General features: G+C 41.2%; 1 protein-coding gene across 3 annotated transcripts in view; it reads left to right on the forward strand.

Moving 5' to 3' along the window:
* CCDC169 (coiled-coil domain containing 169) overlaps positions 1-19,191 on the forward strand; it is a 474,842-nt gene that overhangs the window by 249,205 nt on the left and 206,446 nt on the right. For all 3 annotated transcript variants that reach the window (XM_069640296.1, XM_069640294.1, XM_069640295.1), the window contains exon 5: positions 10,437-10,535. In XM_069640296.1, the coding sequence (XP_069496397.1) occupies positions 10,437-10,535 (99 nt within the window). The remainder of the gene's footprint in view (positions 1-10,436; positions 10,536-19,191) is intronic.

The raw sequence follows: 19,191 nt of genomic DNA on the forward strand, positions 1-19,191 counted from the left end.
GATGAGTAAGTTCAAAGGAAAGATGAACGTAGAAATAAGGAGAAAAGGAAGAAGATAGGGTCAGAGAAGAGGTGAGGAAGTGCAAAAGGATTGGTCACAGGAATAAATAAGCAAATAAATAAATTAGGAAATACTGAAAATGAGTGGTTATCTTGAATAAAAAATGAATAAAGGGAAAATTGAGAAATAGGAACAATTGGGCAAATGAACAAAAGCATAAGGGATATACTCAAAAGCATAAAGCGGGGAAAAAAAGCAAAAAGTGGAAAACAAATGCCACTTATGAGGTTTCCTGGCCAACAGAAAAAAAGTTGGACAATAAAAAACATCAAGAGATCATGAAGACCAAGAAAAGGAGTATGGCTGATAAAATTGGGTCAATTAATCGAAGGAAACTCGCACAAGCCATTTTAAGTAAATATGGTAAATATGGCTACAAATATATGAAAGTGCAATCTCCTAACCTGTGTAGAGGACCAAAATACCTGATCCAGGTAATATAATGTAAATATGTATCCACATTCATTAATTAATATGTGTGGATATAAGTCTGAACATCTACAATTTTCAATTATCAATAACCGAGTGTCATTTGTATCGATTGCAGCGGACACTTCATTACCACACTAGAACAAGAGTAACGATTACTCCACATGGGGATATGAGCTTATTTGAACAGACAAAGTGATGTTGGAATATGGAACCACTTCTACATAAGGAAAACTAATGCACGATTACTATGCATGATAATATAAATGAAATTATTCTTTTGAATTGTATATAGGACTTTGTTGCTCCTGAAGAAGAGAGATTAACTCTCAAAACGCGTTGAGCTTTTTATTGAACCTTTGTAATTTTTATGTTTTGAATTTGATTGTGAATAAATCATTTGAATTATGATACTTATCAATGTATTAAGATTATGGTATGAGGCATATGTAAGAGAACAATACATACACATGAGATTAAACCATGACTAATTTTTCTTAAATTTTGAATCTAATGAATGTATTAATGGTAACTTATCAGGGATTAACTAATTAATTTCTGAATTAATCTTGACTGGAAGTTATTGCCAATACTTATAGGTGTGCAGGGGACTGGAGTGCCCATAGACTATGGATACTTCATTTAACTAAACAATACAATGATCAGGCAGGGTCATGCAATTACTGATCATTAGACACACCAGACTTCCATCACACTTCCCCACACGGATAAAAGGCGGAGCACAAAAGTACACTCGGAGCAAGGCAAAGCACACGAGGCAGCAGCAGTTCCAAGATGGCAGTTTAATACAAGGCAGAAGATGGCAAGACCGATGAGGATTGCAAGCAGGGAAGTGTCCTTGACCTTTTCACCGAAAGACCATATCTTTACTGAGCCTTCGAGAATAGGAAACGTGTAAGACCTGGAATCAAAGCTGAAGAATCCTGCATTGTGTGTCAGGTACCCAGGGCTCTGCCGCGTCGACAGTCAAGGAGGGGAGAATTGTTTGCCACTGTGGTACTGTCCTTGGCTCCTACAACAAAGCAGCATCAGGGAAGTCAGTACACCCAGTGAGTTGGGGAGACTGATACCAGACCGGTATGTGTGGATCCAAGGTTACAAGCGGCAATGAAGCATATGTGGCAAGCGACGCAAATATAATTAAAACAGCAGATGAGTGATTGAACTTTGAAGCTAAGATACAATACCATAGACAGATTGGTACGGCACTATGTGGGTTCTCATTCGAAGGTCTCTGTAAGGTATCCAACTAAAAGGTGACAAATGTTAATACAAGAGGCATTGTGAAATGGAAGTGGTCCTGCAATGGGTCAAGCCAAACCATGTGCACTTTCGAAAGTCTTCGATACGTGAAGTAAATTGAAATTGGTCCGAGCCCGGCCGAGGGAGACTAATTGTGTTAAAAGGATCTGAGCCTGGCCGAGGGGGGATCTGCAGTGAACCGCGATTTACCCGAAAAGGAATATCCTACGAACATTTTGTTAAAGGGATGAGCCTGGCTGAGGGGGATATGGGGTGAATAGTAAATCACCTAAAGTGAATACTTGTGCAAATCTAAAGAGGAAAAGAACTTGATGTTTATTTGGTTGCATCAGACCTTCTGAGTGAAGAGACTTTGAGAAGCAAGGAGACCTGCGCACCGAAGGCCCTGGTGCTAATGATTGAACTGTATCCTCATGCTAAAGAAGCCAGTACCTGTGCTATGCTTGAGTGAGCCACCTTGTCCCGTGCTGAAAATGTGGGGGAGTGGGGTCAACGGCCTGAACATCCTGTCATATCATTGTGAACACTTCTTTGTTTTTCAGAACATTATTCCCCACGCTATTTGTATTTAGAGGTAAGGATTGGCAATAGGTTTTTTAGTATGGGCCCTTTTATTTTGACAAGATACCACTAGGACGGTGTTATTATTATTTGATGGTCGAAGCTTGCTCCCATCTGTAGATTTAGGATTACATAGGCGTTTATCAAACCCTTTTTGAAGTTCAATAAACACCTTTGAACTGTGGTTACTTGTGTCTGTCTTACTGTTGATACCATGCCTTCCTTACAACAGCCAGTAAGCTGCTGGAGCCAATTCCTTTTTTGGGGGACTTCAGGATGGTTACTCATCACAATGTCACCAATGTTCTTACTCCATCTGTAAGGAACTTGTGCTTTGCAATTAAGTGATGGTTTCAAATCAGTGTCTTTACACAATAAAGGCCAATGTTTATTTAGAACTCCGTAGGCCTGCATAGCCTGCATAGCCTGCAAGCCATAGGTGGTAATACATCTGATGGTTTCTAATTGAATAACCATCCTCTTCTTAGCGTTAAGCCGGTCTTACCTCTTATGTAAGTTTGCTTTCTTTTTAGCATTGAGTATAATATCTTTTGAATAACCACTATTTAAAAAAACTTGCTATTCGTATCAAAACCGATAGACTCAAAGTCAGAGATGCAGGAACAATTCCTCTTTGCCCTGAGAAATTCCACATATGGAATATTGTTGATGCTACTGGGGGGTGGCTGGAACTGGCCTGTAAATTAGAGTTCCCTGCAGTAAGTTTGTGAAACATTTGGCTTTCAATTTGTCCATCATTTACATACATTCTGAGATCTAGAAATTCAATATCTGTTCTACTGGCAGTCATGACTAAATTTAAATTCAAATCCTTGTCATTAAGAAATCGATGGAACAAACAAAGATCACTCATGTACCCTTGCCAAATTACGAATAAATCAATGTTAAATCAAAGGCAAATAACAATGTTATTGTTCCATACATTCGATGGCTGATTGAAAACGTACAGATCCTCCCAGTCCCCATCAACAAATTTGCCTATGGAGGTGCAAATTCCATGCCCATACCGGTGCCGAGTAATTGTAAATAGATAATGCCATTGAAAAGAAAGTAATTATGCTCCAAAACAAAAGTGATCATTTCCAGGAGCATAGCATTGTGCCTCCCAAATATAGCTGACCTATTCGTTAAGAAGGAATCAGCTGCCTTAATACCATTTGAATGCGTAATGGCTATGTATAACGACGTGACTTCAAATGTGACCAATATGAAATCATCCTCCCAGTATATGTAATGTAATCTATTTAAAACATCCACAGTGTCTTTTACATAGGAGGGCAAGCAAGTAACAAAAGGGATGAGGAAGGAATCGATAAATGTTAACATCACTGTGCAAGGGAGCCAATAGAACTAACAAGAGGTGTAAGGTAGTTCTTATGTACCTTGGGTAGTAGGTACAACATGGCTATGGTGAGATGCTTCACTAGAAGAAACTGGTATTCATCCTTATTAAGGAATCCTTCTTCATACCATTTATAGCGGAGAGATTTTAAAGAGGTCAGAAATGTATCAGTAGGATCTTTAAGTTTCTGATAGCAATTACAATCCTTTAGGAGCTTGTAAGGTTCTTTTTCATAATCGTCTCTACCCCAAAGTACAACATTTCCATCCTCCTTTTAGGCTTTAATTACCAAATTTGGATTTTTACCTAGAGACACATTAGATCGGTGTGTGACAAGTTCTTAGAACATTGGAAACAATTTTAGATAGGTCAGTTTTCACACAGGTCTCAAATTGTGAAATCCATTTATCATCAATCATGTGTGGAATTAAGTATGATCTGAGTTTGAAATTGCTTTGATGGCTGAACAATCCATAATCTAAAAAACGGTGTCTACACAATCTACTCTCTCTTGCACCTTTTGACAACATGAAATGATCTCCATGGTTGGGTACAAGTTAAGTTTAAAACACAAAGACTAGCATCCATTTTTTGTTTGGAAACTTTCTTAGATATTTAGGTAAAGGTTTCAGTGTCTTTTCATTTGCCACAATGTAAGAAAATAATTTATATTTACAGGCCAAATTTCTTGTTTGCATCCAATCCTAAATCTTGAACTTTCCCTTTACACTAAGGATTTTTAGGAAGATTCGGCGTAGTTAGATTTAGGGATTCTAATATAGGTCCACAACCCTGAATCCAATTGTTAAGTGTAATGGGCACCTTTAAATGCATGAGATTGTATAAATCAATATGCAAAGAATTGTCGGGAGGATCTAAAATAATTCTTAAAGACAGTTTCTTCCAACTAATGGTGGCCTGGATGGAAAGAAAACATAGTTCGTATCTGAGAGTCGTAATGGGTACTGCATTAGGTAAATTCAATACTCTTTTCCAAAATATAGATTCTACTTTAAGCCAATCCATTTTAAGTTTGGTAGGGTGTACTGCCGCACCATGTTTTCTTTTTTTTTTTTTAGGGACCACTTGTTGGGTGTAGAATCTTATGGTAGGAATGCGTGAAAATCAACCAATTGTTCTGTTAATTTCTTTCTTCTGAGCTGTTCGTGAAGTGGCATCAAGACAGATCTTACCTATTGATAGTATAACCCAGATATTTCCATTGGTCAGCTTTCCCAATGATGAACCCATTCAGAGACAACTAAAGAATATTCTTTCCTGTGAGGTTACATAATCATAACCTTATAGGTTTCCAAAGAATTGAGACAGAGCTGAAGGCCAATCGATGTTTGGTCTTTGAGAACTAAATCAGCTGCATATGGTAGGCACTGAAAATGGATGCCAGCCCTGCAAGGAGGAAACGCCTTCGAGGTGGACAGAGCTGGCGCAAGATCAGCTATGTAAATGTTAAATAATGCTGGAGCCAAAACACAGCCCTGTCGCAGCCCTCTATAGGAATAGGAAGAGACAGTATACCATCGGAACGTAGGAGTACTTGCACCTTGGAATCTGTGTGGATGTCTCTTCGTATAGCAACCAAATGAGGCGGGCGCAACCAGTTTGTCAATTTGTCCTATAGCCGTTCTCTGTTGACCCTATCGAATGCTGAGGTCAGATCAATAAAAGCTCAAAAGATATGATGATCCAACCTATTTACCTCATTCTGCGAGAGATAGAGTATGAGATGTGATGAATCCTGCAAAGTCCTCACACAAACCATACCTAAAGTCTCTTCCCAGGTGACCAGGGAAAGGCAAGACACTTCCTGATCCTGGCACTGGGGCGGTATTAACCAGGAGGATCACCTGGGAGGAGAAGGGCTCAAGGGGAACAGGAGGACTTTGTGGGATGAGACGCGGTATTTGCCTCCCTCAAGGAAGGGAGCATCATTGATACAAGAATATGTAATGGCTTCCTGTCAAACAGAGCTTTTATTTTCTCAAACTGACTGTTGGAATATAAGTGGAGATAATTACAAGCAATCATGCACTGGGTGTAAGAAACACCCTTTCGAAGTCACTGACATTCAAAGACAGGAAAGCCTCTATACATCCCAGAGAAATAAGGAAGAGTCTTTAAATGTTACTAGCTTAAACCCTGAGAAACCCCATTCTTTTGTAAAGCCAAATACTTCACTGAATCCTTATGGTACTCCTTTGGGCAATATGTAGAAGGATAGTAATGAACTTGGTGATGATAATTTTATTGAAAAAGCTGAATTTGACATTGTGGACTTCAAGTCCGACAATTCCCAAAATACTGGGACATGGAAGAGGGCTGCAGAGGCACAGGACTGCAAGTTGCAGTCAATTAGAAATAATGACCCACACCTGAGGAAGACTGGGAGGCATAAAAAGCCCCCTGAAGTGTAGGCCATAGAGAAGAGCATTAGCAGACGGTGGAGTCCTACCTCCACGTGGCAGCAGAAGTCAGATGTGAGCCAAGACACCGGGACCACAGTGGCGTGTAAATCGAATGCCAGTCCTGAGAGGATCTCCTATGCTCGGGTTTCCTACTGCAGAGATTTCACAGCAGAAAGCGCACCATTTAGCAGTTTTTTACACTGTAAGATGACCACCGTTGGCAGGCATGCTCCAGATAGCTGTGAGATCCAGGATAGCTCTGATATTGACAGACGCAGGCTGTGGGAAGTCACAAAGGAGAGGTTGCTGGGCCACGCAGGGAAACTGAAACAGAAAACCTTGAGGCAGTGAGGTGAACGGACGCGCATGCCAGACATGATGAGTTTGTGACTACAGAGCACTCCGTTACCACCCGCTGGCCAAGTCCAGGGATTATATCCTCAATAATAAGAGAAACAAAAATGTTAAAGAGGAGAAAGCTTTTTTAGTACAAACTAATGTAAAGCAGGTTAATGCTTCTGTTGTGAACCAAGCTGATTTAAAAAGGGGTAGGTGGCAGAATAAGAACTTGATTATCATACCAGAAGAGTGTGATTGTGGCTTTGTGGGGCATAACAAGAGCTAGCAACAAGAAAGGGCAATATCCATAGGCGAAAAGACAAACCATCATTGCCAAAGCCAAAATAGAAATCTACAAAAGCAATTAATAAAGAACCTGACTTGCCCAAGCCAAAAGAAGGCAGTTCAGAATTTCAGTGCTGGTAAAATCTATTGCCCATATTAACAGGAGGTCCTAAGAGAAAATGGTGTAAAGCCACATTGATAAAGCCAAAGAAGTGCACAAATCAAACAGAATCCTTATCAGCAGTTGGTAATGCAAAAGGGGAGAAACAAGAGTATCAGGAAGGCTGCACTTCTGAAAGAAGATATTCAGAAGGTGTGAAGCATAACATGCAGAGAGTGTGGCAATCCCACCAATAGTGCGGTTCTTGTTTCCCTCATAGAGTTTCTTATGCTTGATGTTGTGGAGCAAAAGACACTGCTAATCTGTTTGAGCTTAACCCTTACCACAGACGTACTTGCAAGTAGTAGTTTATTCTGGCCTGGCAGGAGAGTATACCAGGTCAGAGAATGTTCTAGTATTTTGATCTGTTCTGGCAGGAGAGTACACCAGAGCAGAGAGCTTTGTTCTAGTAGACCTAGTAGGTGAGTGGACCAGGTGGAAGCTGTGGAAGCTGTTGAAATACTGTGATGTGGTTACAAATATTGAAGAAGTTGTTGAAAAATCACTAACATATTTTTGTGGGTTAAAAGTACAATTGTGTGGTTACAAATCTTGAAGTGGATTAATGCAGAATCATCTTGACAAATTAATACCACCAAAGCAAGTGTTGTGTGAACTACTGCAGGAGTATTTAATATTGTCAAACAAGTGGTTTTGTGAAATGATACAGAAATATCCTGACAAAGACCTTTTTCTTGAAACCATTGAAGTAAGGAAATATTCTGTGCTGATGAAAAAAAGTCGTTCCAAGATCTTTGTCACAAGTAAAAGAGGAAATCTTGCTGAATACTTTTGAACAAATTGGAACTTTGTGTTATCAAGTTGGAACCAAAAAGAGAACTGAAGTGGAACTTTGTAACAAGACAGGATTTCCTTTAACTGTTTTTGGAACTCTTGAGCAAAATCCTGCTTGAATCTGGGGTAGGGGAATTCATCTCAATTAGAAGGTGAAACGGTTGTTATGATGTGAATGTAACTGTTATATTTGTTGCTGTTGAACTGCCATATATTACCTTATTAAGTTGGTGTATATTTATGTGCGAGTGACAAAAACCTTTCGTTAGAATGTTCCCTTTAGTTTATTTTAGGCAGGGAAATCCTCATCAGGGTAAGGATAGTGAATCTTTTATCCAACCTTTTTAGTTAATAAAATTGCATCTTTGGAAAACCCTTCTCAACGTTGTCTGCCTCAGAATTTTGACTCTTCACAGAAACCATTAAGGTTCATGCACAATCTTTTACTAAAACCAGATTCGCCTCTAGCAATGATGGACTTTTAAGGCATCCATTTTATTAAGTTCAGCTATAATCGGGGCCAAACACGTTACTCGCTGAGTCTAGAAGGGCTATATGCCAATAATTGCTAGGAGATAATCTCTCACCCTTTTTAAGTTAGGGAATTTGATGTGACAATTCACATGATGGTGCTATTGTCTCATGAGTAATAATTGTGTCAAATCGAGCTTTGAGAATCAAGTTCCAGAAAACAAATTCCCTTTCATATTCACATTGGACCTGGTGCCTTAGACAATTTCAAGCTTTTAAATATTAGTTCAATGACTTTAACTGAGAAATTCAGACCATTACATAACATTTGGTTAGAACCCAATCTGGCTTTAGAGGAAAGGTAATAGGAGCATATATAGGTCCATGAAATATTTACACCAAGTCGTTTCTGCAATGGGGTTAACTTGAGATTCAATTTGTAGCATATCTGTTTGTTTTATTCATGAAGTTCCAGAAGCATTGTGTGTTGTTAAACGAAAGGGAGCATAGCATTCTTTCTGCACCCCTTTGCAAAAGAAGCTGATTGTGGGCTTAAAGCCTTTTTGCTTAATTTGTTGATGTACGACCACGATGTTAGATGGTTTGTTAAATGTTGCAGACCTAAGTTGTCTTGGAATCTCCATTTTCTTTTGCTGGACCATTGCATCCTAAGCTTTATTGCAAATGCTATATTAGTTACACATTTGTATTTTGTAGTGATTTCGAGTATGTCAGAGATATTGCTAGGAGAAGAATTACAGCTATTATGCAATGTATGTAATATGTCCTTTAAAGTGCCTGTGTGTTGATTTAGTAAATAAATGTTAGGGCTCCATTTAATTCAGTTCCTTGCATTGTTGGTGCTCAATATTTCATTGGGTGAGCCCCTTTGCTGACCATAATTATTCAAATCCATTGATAATTGAAGTGCAAGCTGATCACTAAGAGAGGTGTCTACAATTGAAAGAATAGTGTGTTACGTTTAACAGACAATTTTTGTGAGGTGAAGATTTTCCTAAATGCACTGACCGACACCTAATCCAGCCCTGCCCAGGAAGCATTAAAATAACCAAAACCGCCAAGATTATGCCTGATTTTGTCTTTATTGTTCGAATTAGGGTTGCCAATAAGCTGGGTGGGGGGACTGTCGCTCGGAAGTCCAGGTCGGGAGCAAGAAGTGCACAAACAGTGTAATTTCAATTAAAGTTTCATATGTGCCCTTTTCTGGAGAAAAAAGCTTGCATTTGAGCTAAATTTCATACCCACAATGCCTTGCTGATGTGGCTCAGAACTGGAGGTGAACTTCCTGTGATTGTCCTTAGTAGGCATTGTGGCATTTGCGAGTTGGCTCAAATAGAATATTCTACTTTTACATTCTGCACAACAAAATACTACAACGCTGTAATAAATCGATTCCCACCAGAGTCTGTATGATCATTGCCTTTTGTAAAACCTCCTTTAAACGTTAGTTGACTGGATTGGCTCTGGCCCCACGACCAGTGGCGACTGCTGAATTTTTTAACTGGAGGGGCGTAAATGTTTGCACCAAATATGTGTGAGCGACCGAGGTCAGCGAGGCAGGCCCAACCAACATGACAAACAAGGGGTGATCGAGGTGAGGTGGAGCAGTTACCTTGAGAATTGTTTTTAAATAATGGGTTAACATGATGCATTTTACAGCACTTACTGTGAAAATTGGGTAAAAGGCAACAGTTTATGGTTGGTTTTGTATGTTAATTCTTGAAAAAACCAATAGGTCAAGTCACCTACAGTGCACATGACCATTTTCCAACACATTTTCATGATCCCTTTGCCATAGCATATGTCTTGACTGCTTGTGGCAATTCAGGATAGGTGGTCACCTGCTGGACCCAGACTCAGCCCTACTCATAGAATGCTTGGTTCTCCCAGCCCTTCATCTGTAATAGGAACAACCGTATTTTAGACAGGATCTGGTTCTTCAGCTCAAAGATCGGGGGTTACCATGATACATTGCGTTTGTTTCCCTGCCCCAATTGTTTGCAACCAATCTTTTGCCACCGATAGTACAGTGAACAGAAGGAGCCTGCCAAATGACTCTTGTGCATACATGACATTTTGACTGTAAAATGTAGATGCATTTTAAAACTGGAGCTGTCAAGTACAAAGTATTGATACCTAGCTTGCAGCAGTGATCGATCAACATCCTTCATCTTGTGAAATATTCCAAATACCATGGGAAATTTCAGGTATATTTTTATATATTTGTTTTGTTTTTAATTTACAGGGAGCTTTGAATCAATTTCTTAAGCAGCTGGAAATGGAAAAGATTAGCCTCGAGAACCAGCTTAAAAATTTCCTGCTTAGAATGGAACAAGAGGCAAAGGTTTGTTATAGCTGGTGTTTTTGGATTTCAGTGTTTGTTTTGTCAATTTCAGTGGTGTTTTTGCAGTGTTTTCACAAAATGTAAATCTGTGTGGATCAGTGTTTATACATGTTTTGTAGAAAATAATAGAGCCCAACAGTGTTTTTCGGTGTATATGAAAAACATGCATTTATCAACATACATACTTTTTGGAGTAGAAATATCATGGGATGTATAATGTTCTCAATAGAGAGGCTGTTGAGTAAATAGTCTCTCAAAAGGGGTAGCCAACACACTTCTTCTGAGAAAGCCAGGCAACAGATGTCAGTGAGACCCTGCCCCTGGAAAGGATGTAGGACATTTTTTGAGCAGGCTCTATGATGTGTGATTTTCTATGTGATAAAGGATGTGTAGGGGGGCCTTTGCATATGTATTGGCATTGGTGTGAAATCACAGAGCATTATGTTACAGGAAGAGACATGAGGTTTCGATACTTGATGGTATCGCCGAAAGCAACATTACAAGAAATTCTCATGAGTAAACCAAAAAGCAAACACAATTTGTGATGTGCAATATATGTTTATGATATGTCGAGTTATACCAGGCACTGCTACCATTTCTATGGTCTCCAGGTGCTCTATGAATGGCCACTTTTATTATTTATGGATCAATGGAATGAGTGGGATATTTTGTTTCTAAAGTGCAATGTGGACAGAATCAATTCTAAAGACTTATACTTTTCACTGATAACTCACAGTGAGATAAAATGATTTGCCTAAGATCACATTCTTCAGATAAGTGGTGATGCAGGGATTTGAGCCCAGTCTGAAACATAACATGTTGACCAAATATACCTTTGCAGCGTTAGTAGGTAGAAATATGTGTTTTTGTCTTTCAGGAATACTCTGACAAACATACACATCCTTGTAGAAATATTTTATCTTGAACAGAAGCCTGAATGTATCGGAATGCAAAGCGGCATGTGACTAAATAATGACTTTTGCATTTTGTAAATGTACTTTCAAGACTTTGGTGCAACAAAATGTGTTGATGAGATCACCTGGTTTACTCCGTTTTACGCAGGCATTCAAGTGGAGATTAGGGAGGGTTGGTAGGCATTCAACGTGCCGGAGTAAGAACTGCCTTAAAAAGTAACAAAACTGTGCAACAATGTACTTTGTCACATGTTCCTCAGACACCCACATCTCTTGTCACCTGTTGATTGTCTTATCTCAAAATGTGTGCAGGGACAGAAGCAAAGAGCTTGGGAGCACGAACGCAGATACTATGTTTCATTGTAAAAGAAAACATTTGTCAGTGGTCGGGGTCTGTAGAGGAAGTGTGGGAAATTTAAGGGCCATTTTTTTTGGGGGGGCCAAGTAGATGCGTGGTCGCAAAAATGGCTAAAAGCTGGCTACAATTTCTCAAATCTGCCCCTGTCCACTGACGACTATTTTATTTTACAAAAGAAAAAAGATGTAACATAGACTTTGCAGTCCCTGTGCATGCCTTAATGTAACACTACTGTATTGAATCCAGCAATAGCATCACTCCCTCTCTCGGGAAATTATCTTCCCATGTGGCCAGGGAAGGGCAGCCACTACCTCATCCTTCCGACCCTGGTGGTGACTGTCTCAGTGAGGACCATATGGCAGGAGAGGACCCTCATGAGAGGGAGAGAGACTGGTTGCAAGAAATGCAGTATCCACCTTTCCACTCTGGGTATCACCCCCCCTCCAATTCCAAGACTATCATGAATTATTGTGGTATTGAACCCATCCAACCATCTTATACTGACATCAGGGTTCCTTCTGACAAATTATACCAAAGTACTGAGGCGAGAAAGAAGATGGGAGTGATGCTGATTACTAGAACCAGGAAGCCTACGCTGCGTTCTAGTTGTTGGCGGGAGCTACATAGTAGAGGGGTGCTTAAATACCCATCAGCTGTGCAAACAGAGAGAGATGCCACAGAGAGAACTTTACTACAAGCGAAGCCGGTTGGAAGCTGGAAAGGAAGCAGTGCTCCCTGACCCTGGAAGGCTGCTGGAACCACTGCCCAGGGGAAGTCAAGAAGCCAGATGTCTGCCATAGTGAGGTCGAGGCCAGCACGAGGCTGTCAGGAGATGCAGGAGACTGTGCTAGAAGCAGAGAAGGGGCGGAACACTCGACCGCGCCGCTTGCAAGCCACATCAACCACAGGATGACGCGAAGAATGCTGGACCAGGCAAAAAAAACCGGTGAGCCCGAAAGCGTAAAAGCGGACCACCAGGGCACTTCAGGGAGAATGCTGTGCACTGTGGGGAAAGTTACAGAGTCTGCTAAATCAGGAAGAAAGCCCTATGAAAAAGAGTGAAAGTAACAAATGAGAAGGTGGAGGGTCACTGACCCAAATGATGAAAAAGGGCATGGACAAGGCTGATCCCTAATAAAGTGTGCAACTCTGAAACCCATTTACGTTGTGAATGACAATGTGAAAGGTCCTGGCAGGAGAATAAACCCGGCACTGTGCGAGTTTGGGACCTGCACCCAAATATGTGTGTGGAACCATTGTGATGGCGAGTCTGGAGACCCGCACCTGAAAGGAAATGTAACATGTTGTAATGTCCCGGCAGGAGAGTATACCAGGCAAGTGTGAAAGTGAATGTAAGAATCCACCCTTCAAAATTAAAGCAAATATTGTGAAGTCCTGGCAGGATAATAAACCAGGCCCAAGTGAATGTGAGTCTGGAGACCTGCATTTTAATTCAAGAGTGTGAAATATAGGGTAAGGGAACCATAACCCCCGAGTGGAATAACTGTAAAAGAACTGTGAAGAACCCTTGAATGTGTGATGCTAGGGGAAAGTGATCATACCCTCTTGATTGGAAAGTTGTCTTTTGCCAAGGAAAAGAACTGTGGTAGAGAGCTGAGCAGAAGTTGGAAACTCGAAAGAACGGAAGATCTTTCCCCATTTTGCTGAGAGCTGTGAAACCTTGCGGAACTTTAATCATTTGTTCCTTTGTGCACCTTTTGGAACTTTATTTTGCAACATTAATGAAGACTACAGATTACCAGTTTTAAAGACGTTATCCCTTTGCACTTTTTCTTAGGTTTAGTTTGTAAGGTTCAGGATAGGATTTTGGACACCGGACAGATAATTCTTTATTTTTGGACATTGTGACACTGACATCTATTAGTTCCGTTGAAGTAGGGAAACCCCTCATAGTGTTAGGGCAAGATAGGTCTTTCTCCAACCCTTCTTTTACTTCAATAGAAGTCAATAACCACCATTACAATGGCTCTGTATCCGAGTCTTACTCATGAATTATTAAACTACATATATTGATGAGGGAGGATTACATGGGAGGAGACAACTACCGGGGAGATGTCATGACTTCATTGGACGAGGCGCAGTATCTCCCCTTTTCCCATGAAGAAGACCCTCTAATACCCAAGAACCTTTTCCATGAGGAAGACCCTATAATATCCAAGACCTTAATGGCCTACTGTCAGCTGTTTGTTCACACTTTTGAAAGAAGTGAAGAAACATATTCTTCATGTTATTCTAGTCAAACACCCACATATGATATAAACGCACAGGACGCCAACACAACAACTTTCGGTTCTGCGGTACCTTTGTGTAAAACCACGGAGAGAAACTATAACATCATATGTCCAATGACACCTATGAACTTCAACTCCCAGAATCACTCAAGTACTGAGATGAGGATGATGGAATTTGAGCAAAGTGACAAGAACTCACAACACCAAATGGAGTCTAGTTGTTTTTTGAAATCACCTGCACATTTAAGCATAGCCAGTGAATTACAGAGAGAAGCTATGCAGGAGAAGACGTTAGCTCCTATCCAGAAGCTCAAGATATGTGAAAATCACAAACCAGTGTGGTGAAGCAGAGAAGGTCACCAAATTGGAAGGAGAAACATTGCATGAGGGACAGAAGTGCTGTGGAAAAGCTGGGAGCCATGAGAGAGGTCCTGGATGCTTAGCAATTTAGCAAGACAGTGTTCTCCATTCCGGGACCTGAAGGGAAGCGCACGAGTGAGATCACAAGCAGCAAAGGAAGCCGGAAATACTTCAGCACACTCCCGTGTGGAAAGCTGGTGAAAGCAACACGCTGCAGAAGCGTGAACCAGACCGGAGATGGTTGGGTAAACCAGTGAGTCTGCCTGAAACCAGTGGGGCCATGGGGTATTCCGCCGACTCTGCCAACAACAATTTGAATGTGAAACCCTTGTTAAAGCCAAACAAAGATTGTTTAAATGCAGAAAAAGCACACAATCCCCAATGAGCTATGGATGCCTGAAATGCAATGTGGGGCACATTTTGAACAGAGTTTACTGCGACCATGTATACTAAACCAAGAGCAATACATATGGTATTGGTGATACAGAGAGACTGTGAAATATATGAGAATCCCTGGCAAAGCAAGACGCCAGGCAATTGAAATGCACGAGAAGTCCTGGCCAGGACGTATACCAGGCAATTTCCAAAGCTTACAGTGATATTAAAAAAAGATAGTATTTTCTGAACCAAGGAGAAATTGGTGTTAAAGAAAGACTGTTTCAGAACTTGTTAACCTAAACATGAAACTTGTGGATCAAGGCGAGTCACAGAGGAACTGTTGACAAAATAAATAATTGTCATCCTACTTAAGAATCTAGGGGAAGGGGTCCAACATCCAACATCTGGATCCAACGACTTCCACCTTGAAGAACATTTTTTGTTGGAGCTATTCTTACTTTCAGATATGAACACTTGTTAGCCAACACCAAGTTGAAGTGTGAGGGTCAGGGTAGAATGTTTGGGACACAAGGACGTTTTTTTCAGTTAGTGACATCCTGACGCAGACAGTTCCTTAGTATTGGGTTTAGGTAGGTGTGACAGGGCGGGCCGTCACAAATAACCATGCTGACTCCGCTTGAAAGTCCAAGGGTGTTTATTTAAAAACGTAATGGTCAGAATGGCTGCTTCTGGTTTTCATTCTAAGGGACTGGGAATGTCTGGTGCTAGGGCCATCCTTTTTCTCTCTCAACGTCCTGGGCCTGGGACCCACCTACCAGCCCCAGACATTCTTACTGGGTTGTTAGTAACTACTGATTGGTAACACCAATCTGTTCTTCTAACTATGATTATAGGTGATTTCCCTAAGATGCTGGCTATCTGTCTCCCTAGGGACCTTCTAACCTTCCCTCTCCTAACATTGGTGAGTCTCTCTGGGAATAGGGAATGGTGCCTTCTTTCACCCATCGTCACACTCACACATTCTACAGCCTCTCACACCTGACCCTTCAATATACTGATCCATTATAATTGTTCTCCCACCACATCACTCTCCCTCCAATATCACTCTCCCCCTTTCCACCTCCACCCTTCGATCTTACTCCTATTAAAAAATTCTTCTAGAGAAAGTAATCCTAAAACTCGTAATATACCTCCAGTCAATCCCTGAACAGCATAGTTGAGATAAAAAACATCAGAACAATGGGCCTCATTCCAAGTTTGCCGGTAGATACCAGCAAATGCACCTACCGTTTCTGCCGCCTGATATCCCTGCAATACCGGGATATTCCAGGCGGTGGAACTACCAGTAAATCTCCACCCCATGGAGTCCCCATGGAGTCCAGTAGGACTCCATGTGGGGATTTGCCGGTATTATCGGAACCTGCAATACCGGTGCCGAAAATACCAGTTGTTTTATGCCTGTGGGGGCCTGAGTTACTTCCAGCTCTTGGCTGGCAGTAAGTCGGGTTACCCCCACCAACATACTTCTACTTTGCTGGTCTGGTAAAGTGCTGGTATATGTAAATACCAGCACTTTTTAACCGGCCTGGCAGGGTCATAATGAGGCCCAATGTCTGGGTGTCACGACATTCCATTCAATTCCCAGAAATCAGTGCCTCACTAAAACGTATGTTTTGTTATGTTGATTTATACCATACTCTGCTACCAACCAAGGGCATCTGCAGGCGCTCATGTGGCTCTGCAAGAGAGGAGGGCTGAGTGTCTTAGTGGGGATAGAATGATAGCATAGTTTCAGAACCAGGAGGAACTGACGTCTGTGAGTGGTGTTTGCAAGAGGGAGTTGGTTCAGGAGGCCCTGTGTGTAGTAATCGTAAGGGTAGGACTTAGTGCCTTGGATGTATGCTAGTGTGTGTGTTGGTGTGTGTGTCGTGTGATGATAGGGAGGATTGTGATTGTGCGCACTGGTTAGTTTTATCCATCAGGGGGTCCATAAGGTGGGCCAGAGTCGCAGATGGCTGTTGGTGTATGAACTATCTAATGTGTTGGTGTGTGATTGTGTAGTTGATGGACTTACGGACTATGTGCTGGTAAGTTCCCTCTAGGTTTGCTTCCAGAATCTCAGAGAGATGGTAGGGAGTGAACATTATATTGATTCTTTGTGAGTTTGTTTAGCGTGGCTAGCCTCTAGTTAAGTGTAGTGGCATTGGTTATGTTGTAGGAGCAGGAAGGGGGGTGGGTTAGTAAGTTGGTCTGTTTGTTGAAGCCTCCGTTGTGAGTCTTTTGTTGCTGCTTAATGGTATCTACCGACGTTCGTGGTTGTGGTTCGATGGCCCATCTCGCCTCCTCTCTAGGTCAGCTGGCTGACTTCCCTACGAGTTATGGTGGCAGATGGTCATACCTTGTGTGTTTCTGGTTACCTGGCCAGGTTAGTCGTGGCTGTTGGGTTCGGGCTTGATGTCTGGTCGGTTGTCAAAGTGTGCACAGCAGGAGTTATAAAGGTAGATGGGGAGGTGCTGAGCCGAGCAGCCCTAGTTGTCAGTGGGCAGGTTAGGGTGGCCAAAGCAGGTTGGTGTGATGCTTGGGTTTTAATGGTTTACCTGTCTGAGTGTCCTCCGTGCATAATTTACAGAGATTGTAATTCATGCAGGTCATAGAAGTTGGCCCATCAAACAATAATGTTAAAATGACAAACAAGAGTTTTTTACCTGTGTGTAGAACTTCACATGGAGGAAACCTATTTAGGAAGGAAAAGGAGGAGGGTTGGAAGACAGGCTAACACAGTTCCAATAAATGAATGGACAAACAGAAATGTAGAAAGGTACCTGTAAAGGGATGAGATTGGTCACAAGACATAAAGAGTGCCAGCGAGCAGGGATGGTTCACAGAAAACTGGAAATACAATTAAAAAAACATAGAATCAATAAAATGTCAGTAAATGCCAAATTATTTATCAGCCAAAGAGAGGTAAAAAAACATACTGCATACAGAGTGAAGGTGTCTCACACAAAACTTATAAAGAATAAATAAACTACATTGAAGTACGCCAGTAAATGAATACAAAGATGCCAGAAAAGTGATAGGAATGTGATGACGTCCTCATATAAAACACGTATTAGTATGATTCAGAAGTCCTGTGAATGTTAGTATTAGTGAAGAAATATGAAGCATTATTGTTCTATGTGAGATGAGAAAACAGGTAATCCCAATAATTTATACTAGCAGATCCGTCTAGATAAAAGATGAACATTTGCAAATTAAGTATCAATATTATGACGATTTCGCGTGATGACGCATATACGCATATGTGAAATGCCTTGAAAAGGGGGTAAAGAGATGAAATAGTGGGAAAAGATGCGATAGCAGAGGGAGAGAACCTTCTAGGAGTAGGGGGGGTAAAAGAGGGGTGGGGTGAGATGGTATCAGCGACATGAAGAGTTATGCATTAAATTGATACAGCAAATCTGCAAAAAGAAGAGGGATTAATGAAATATGCAACATTTAATAGGGTTGTAAAAGAATAATAACTGAAAACCTCTATGAACTTCATTCATCTGCTAGACAATCGTACATAAGAGATTTGATCATCTAAAATAAAAGTGAATCAACAAAATGAGGTCAACAGAAATGTTATATTAGAAAATGTATTGATTGTCATAAAGTCAAACCAGCGAAGTCCTAGGGCTACTGAATACGTAGACATAACATAGTACTGGTCAAAATGACAGAGCAGATAGGACAGTGTATGAAGATTCTTCATTAGAATCATCTCAGTGTTATTATATCCAAGCAATAAATCCAGTGACTGAACTGTTATAACTACTTGGTGAAGAAGGGGAGGCTCACCTGTGGTATGCCCCCATTTAAGTCTCCTTCTACTACTACGTCCAAGAAAAGGTTGTCTGGCGAGAGAAGCTCGAGGGATATTTCACCTCAGCAAGAGAAAAAAGCATTCGAAACATGGTAAGCGCTCTCGGCACTCATCATCAGCCACCCATAAGAAATCGAAGAAGAGGTATCATCGATCCCACTCTTCTTCTTCGGATTCCTCACCCAATAGGAAATGGCTACGTTTACCTGGTAAGTCAGTGTCAAAAGCCGAATGGGCAGGGTTTCACCTCCAAATGATGAAGGTGTTCAAGAAGGTTGCTTCACCCGCCCCTTTGAAAGAACCGAAGAAGGCTTTGGACCCCTTTGCACCCCATAAAGCCGACAGGTGTCAGTTGAAGCATCAGCTAGCGCGCTTTCGAAGGTTTAAGACACAAGGAAGCCTTAGCCACCACCCTCCACTCCCTTGAGGGGGGGTCGCATCAACTCCTTCTATACCGAGACCGTCAAAGCCAAAGCCATTGGCGTCTTCAACGGATTTGTCAAAGGATTTAAGACCTCTTGCCAAGAAGGACTTTTTAAGTCCACAAGTTCAATTATTGAAGAAG

Source organism: Ambystoma mexicanum, chromosome 7q (assembly GCF_040938575.1).
Source record: "Ambystoma mexicanum isolate Mex_15411 chromosome 7q, UKY_AmexF1_1, whole genome shotgun sequence".
NCBI lineage: Eukaryota > Metazoa > Chordata > Amphibia > Caudata > Ambystomatidae > Ambystoma > Ambystoma mexicanum.